Raw genomic sequence first — 6,000 nt, 5'->3', positions numbered from 1 at the left:
GGGGTGGACGGAGGACACACATGTCTGGTACTGTAGCTCCAGCGATTATGTTTAAGGATGAGGCTCTAGGGATGATGTTTATGGATGAGGCTCCAGGGATGATGTTTAAGCTTGATTCCAAGGATGGTGTTTAAGGACGAGGCTCCAGGGTTAATGTTAAAGGATGAGGCTCCAGGGATGATGTTAAAGGATGATGTTTAAGGATGAGGCTCCAGGGTTGATGTTTAAGAAATCAATTTAATTGATCTTGTAGGTTTTGTCCTGGTTTAAGATTTTTCTGAAAATTTTCAATTTCAAGATAGGATCATTCTGATCCAGATACCACAAGATCAGGATTACAGAATCTAGATTTGCAGTCTTTGGAGAGGCCTCCGTTGGTCAAAATAATACAACTTTTCATTGACACAGACGTTTATGGATAATAATTTATGGGTAGTAATAATAATAATAATAATAATAATGTCTCACTGGATAAAAAAGTCAAACTCAAAATGTTTGTAAGCACACTACTGTTTTTAATGATCAAATGACCCTGAGTAAAATAGTGGTTGACTACAGCTCTTCTCATTGGTTGCAGTGCTGCTAGTGGGAGGTCAGGGACATCTACCTGGGGCTGTGAATGATCACCTCTTTCATCACAGAGAGGAACCTTGCGTTCTTCAGCAATGTTATGAAGCACAATGCAGGCTAGAATGATGTTGCATGCTCTCTGTGGGTGTACTGTACGCGTCGGCAGTTCAGACATGCTCTCTGTGGGTGTACGCGTAGGCAGTTCAGACATGCTCTCTGTGGGTGTACGTACGCGTAGGCAGTTCAGACATGCTCTCTGTGGGTGTACGTACACGTAGGCAGTTCAGACATGCTCTCTGTGGGTGTACGTACGCGTAGGCAGTTCAGACATGCTCTCTGTGGGTGTACGCGTAGGCAGTTCAGACATGCTCTCTGTGGGTGTACGTACGCGTAGGCAGTTCAGACATGCTCTCTGTGGGTGTACGCGTAGGCAGTTCAGACATGCTCTCTGTGGGTGTACGTACGCGTAGGCAGTTCAGACATGCTCTCTGTGGGTGTACGCGTAGGCAGTTCAGACATGCAAAGCGCCTTTTCAACACCCCATTTAAGCGCTCAATTGTGCTCCTAGTTCTTCCATGGGCACAGTTAAATCTCTCTGCATCATTGTTTGCCATGGTAAAAGGTGTCATTAGCCATGGTAAGAGTGGGTATGCGCTGCACCCAATATGATGCCATCTGGGGTATTTTGTTGGAGATTTCTGGGTCATGGAGCGACCCTGGCCATTTCACCACACAGTTGGTTCTGATGAGGTCTGCATTCCCCACATGTTGCACATTGATGCTGTGCCGTCCTTCCCTGTTCACAAACTCCATCCCCTCTCCTGGGGTGCTTGGATGTGGACAGGAGTGCGGTCTATCATGCCAAAATAAATTGGCATATTCCCCATCTCATAGAACTTGAACTTGATCTGCTTGATATTTCCGGATTTGTTGGAAATTTGACAAACTGGTTGACAAGGCTGACTAACACAGATGACATTCTGTGTACTACAGAGCTGACAGTTGATTTCTGGACACACACACCATCTCCAAGTCTCCGACTTGGTAGAATGATTCACATGCGTAGAAGCGCAAAGCAATGAGTATCTGTTCCTCCACAGTCAATGCATAACTTATTTTAGTATTATGTTCCAGTCATTGGCGATTTTATAGGGGGGGCAGGGGGGGCAAGTGCCCCCCCTGATTGGACAGCCCAACTCTGCTCAGATTCTTAAAAAAAAAAAAAAAAAACTTTTTTTTTTTCTTTTTTTTTTACTAATTAACACAATTATTAAATACATAATTGTGGTTTGTACCAGTTTGTGTTAGATCATCATTAATTTTAAAAGTGTATTTATTACTTAAACTAGACTACCTTTAAAAATATAAATATATTCATAATCCACTAATGGCACAACTCGTCCGTCGAAGAAAATGAGATCTGACTGTACTGCTCAGTGCTCAACAAGCTACAACTAGCCAACCTGCTCATAATGGCAAAAAGAGCTATAAAAACAATTTACCACTTCTTCATAAAATAAAATAAAATCTGGCAATGCTAATGAAGAAGCTACCACTCGAAATGACAGCGCAGCAGGTGCAATCGAATGCAGAAGTGCTCCAGAGGCTATCGAAGCTAGCACTAGCACTAGCAAAATCACCATCGGCGAGGAAGCTAGCACCAGCAGACAGTTGCAGTTTGATGTTGTGATGTTGGGTATGGCCTAGTGCTCGGTCATAAAGTCATATTGACATGCTCGTGGTGTCTAGATGAAGTTTGATGCGTTGTACATATTGAATTATCATACGGATTTCTCATTAGCATACTGTTCACAACTGGTATTCTTTGTAAATAGATGGGACGAGACGGCAGAACAGTTTTGTTTTTTTTCTCACGTCAAAATGTTGCCCCCCCTACTCTCAGAGGGTAACATCGCCTATGGTTCCAGTTGTGGTTGAAGTAGACTGACAATGAATGCAATGTCAGCTGTACCAAATCTGAATCATGCATACAATTCAACGTTTGTGTACTCTTGTAGTAGTTTTGGGCGTGCAATGTGCATCCTTTGGCTATATTTGATCTTTTGCTGTTGTAGACGGTGAACAATGGATGTCATTGTATTGGAATGGTCCCTCGTTAGAACAACGGCTTTCAAGACTCCACAATGAACCTAGTAGGCTAGTAGTAGTACTGCAATTTGGCCCTCTGCTGGTGTGGGCAATGTCTTGTAGGGCTAGGCCTCAAAATAAGAATAGGCTACTGACAAGCATTTATAAATAGCATTATAAGTGTTTTATATTTATGGCAAATTCTGGTAGATGTACTAGGGTAATTACTACTTAATTGGCATTTATTTATTCCCACTGATGATCCAATCAGCTCATGGGCTGATGAAGCACGATGTTCTTTCCTTCTTTGATTTATTGGGTGGAGCCCCATTCTTCTCTGCCGACGGCGGAGCAACAGGTAAAAAGCTGGGGCTCTCCTTCGGCCCACAGTGAAGAGAATACCAGATTAAAAAACAACAATACTTGGATAGGCTAAATATGTTAGTGAGATCTAATTAGGCTGTTTATTGTATATCATTGAAGCACAGACCACTACACAACGCTGGTAACAAACACCGTCTTTTGTCCAGGCCATTCATTCAGTGTTTACCCTACAAGCCTATAGCCGAAATAATTGGACATTTGGCTATAGCATTATAAATAAATAACATTATAACGTTATACATTGATGGCTTTCCCATTATATTACAGAAGTTTGGCTCTAAATTCCAAAAGTGGAGAGCGGCAGAAACTCTGACGGGCCCAGAGAAATGCGCTTCTGGTGTGAACTACAGCCATTGAATTCAAAAGTGCTGTAAAGGCAAACCCAATCTATTGGTAGTTGTGATTGTTAACTGATCGTCATATGAACTATTACTGATTTTGCGCTTTGAGCTAGTCTTGTTAACATTTGTTGACATTGTTGTAGCGGTTGTTATTGTTGTTTTTGTTGTCATTGTGTATCGTAACCTTTATGTTTAGTTGTGTATCGTAACCTTTATGTCTTTTTTTCAGGAAACTGTGTTGCTGCCACTCTTGGCCAGGATTCTCTTGGAAAAGACATTTTAATCTCAATGAGTTTTTAACCTGGTTAAATAAAGGTATATATATATATATACAGCGCTCCTGTTGGCAGGAGAACGCTCGGCGCTTGGGCAGGCCTGTGTGAGCGCAGCGCGAGGTCCCAGGGAGAATGTTTAATGGTGAGCCCATGCCTGATGTATGGTTGTCTGGGAACCTGAGCCCTAAGAAACCCAGCCACACTAGTCAGTCAGAAAATGAGTAGAACGCAATGAAAGAATGAATTTGAATTAGTATAGAATGTGTGGAATAAGGGTATGAGATGCTGACAGCTGACTGACTTGCTCTTATTCTAAACAGATAATTACATCTCTGACTGTCTGGCAAAAGTTCTCCACCTCCAAACTTTTGAATAGAACTGTATACTTTTTTAATAGAATCCGTACAGATGAGTCATCCACGTCAACAGATGGTTCCAATAGGGAATTCATTACAACTGACAGATACTGATTAAAAGAACTGCCTAGTGTGACCAGGACCCTTCTGGATCAAACTGACTGCTCACCAGAGCGGGCTGGATTATCAGAAGTACACAGCACAACTATGCAACACACATACATGGTATAAAAGCATCATTTGGTTTTGTGATTGTGCTGGGGAAGTCCATGGGGGGGTGTAGCCTAGTGCATCCCCTGGCAGCCGTCACCACTTTGTGTAGTTTTTGTACCTGAGAATAAAGCAGGCGTTTGAAGCTCCGCCAGCTGGTCGGTGAGCAGATCTCGCCGCTCTCTGCTCTCTGTTATGTAAGGAAATGTGCAAGGATGCTGTTTGAAGCTGGTCTCAGTCATTTCATGTTTTATTGTCATGACGACAGAAGCTACAGTAGCAGTGAATTCTCTCTCCTTTTCTCTCTCCACTTCCCTATCTCTGCCCCTTTCTGCTTTTCTCCTTCTTTCTCCGCCTGCCTCTCTCTCCCCCCTTCTCTCCTCCTCTCTCTTTCTCTCCCTCCTTCTCTCCTCCTCTCTCTTTCTCTCCCTCCTTCTCTGATTGTGTGATTGATGGAGAGAAGGAGAGACAGGAAGGGTAACCGGTTCAGTTCTAAGCCTTATGAAGAGCCACTCGCCTCCATATACCACACATACACACACACACACACACACACACACACACACGCACGCACGCACGCACGCACGCACGCACGCACACACACACACACACACGTCCGTATGCCACTAGCGAGGCGACCCTTCCTTCCCTGTTCAGAGCTCGGAGCCAGAGATGGTGGGAGGAAAAGCTTTGTTGGCACTCTCCACACTCAGTGTGGGCAGAAAACACCCACGCACACACACAAACACACACACACGCATGCATGCACAGACACACACGCACGCACACAGACACACAAACACACACACACACACACACTCAACACTGCACTGGGAGCCACCCCCCCCCCCCCCCCCCACACACACACACAATACCTCCTACCTACTCTGTCTCATGAAATGTTTCTTCAGATGCAGCAGCAAACCTGTGCTGCAGTGTTGTTGGTAATGTCAGAACACACTGTTAAACTGGGCTGAACAGAACCAGAACACACTGTTAGACTGGGCTGAACAGAACCAGAACACATTGGGCTGAGAAGAACCAGAACACACTACAGTAATATTCATCTCTGTCAATGAGCACCAGCCATAGTGAGAGATACTGTAATGAGAACTGGTGCTGTCCCATTCATCATACGGGTTAAAATGTGTGTGTGTGTGTGTGTGTGTTTGAGAGAAAGAGAGAGAGCGATTGTGTGTGTGGGTGTGTGTTTGACAGAGACAGAGAGTGAGAGCGTGTGTGTATGTGAGAGTGTGGGTGGTATGTGTGTTACATGCTATTGTAACTGTGACAGTAAACAACATGTGTGCGTGTGTGTGCGCGCGCACGTGTGTGTGTGTGTGTGTGCATGTGTGTGCGTGTGTGTGTGTTTTACAGTGAGGAAGCAAGAGATCATCAAAGTGACTGAGCAGCTTATTGAAGCCATCAGCAACGGAGACTTTGAGAGCTACACGTAAGTCACAACTTCCACTACCATACACACATGCACACACACACACACACACGCACACACCTACACTAACACATGCACACACAACAACTATGTGAGATCTGTTTGGAAACCAGGCCAGGTCCAGCCTGGTTTAGGTGCGAGGCTGACTTGTTTCTGTTCAGGACTGGTAGGACGGAAGCTAGTCATGCCACTGAAATAGCTGTGTATTGAAATTACATGAAATAATGTCTGATAAATAAAGATGGGTCCCGAGAGCGGGATAGCCAGTTAATTCATGGGCTCACAACTAGCAGCAGCTTCCATAACATTAATGGTAGTGGTCA

General features: G+C 44.2%; 1 protein-coding gene and 1 pseudogene across 4 annotated transcripts in view; one reads left to right on the top strand and one right to left on the bottom strand.

Moving 5' to 3' along the window:
- LOC311314016 (putative nuclease HARBI1) overlaps positions 1-2,556 on the bottom strand; it is a 2,854-nt pseudogene extending 298 nt beyond the window's left edge. The window contains exons 1-2 of the transcript in view: positions 2,543-2,556; positions 1,071-1,681 (exon numbers count right to left, since the gene is read on the bottom strand). The product of the transcript in view is annotated as a putative nuclease HARBI1 (transcript). The remainder of the gene's footprint in view (positions 1-1,070; positions 1,682-2,542) is intronic.
- camk2a (calcium/calmodulin-dependent protein kinase II alpha) overlaps positions 1-6,000 on the top strand; it is a gene marked incomplete at both ends in the record, with an annotated part of 89,749 nt that overhangs the window by 79,502 nt on the left and 4,247 nt on the right. For all 3 annotated transcript variants that reach the window (XM_084439255.1, XM_084439254.1, XM_084439253.1), the window contains one exon: positions 5,602-5,677. In XM_084439255.1, the coding sequence (XP_084295381.1) occupies positions 5,602-5,677 (76 nt within the window). The remainder of the gene's footprint in view (positions 1-5,601; positions 5,678-6,000) is intronic.

The sequence above is a fragment of the Borostomias antarcticus genome (genome assembly GCF_949987555.1).
Source record: "Borostomias antarcticus genome assembly, chromosome: 1".
Classification (NCBI taxonomy): Eukaryota; Metazoa; Chordata; class Actinopteri; order Stomiiformes; family Stomiidae; genus Borostomias; species Borostomias antarcticus.
Note: the sequence above shows the minus strand (reverse complement) of the source record. Positions and strands in the feature narration are given on the sequence as shown.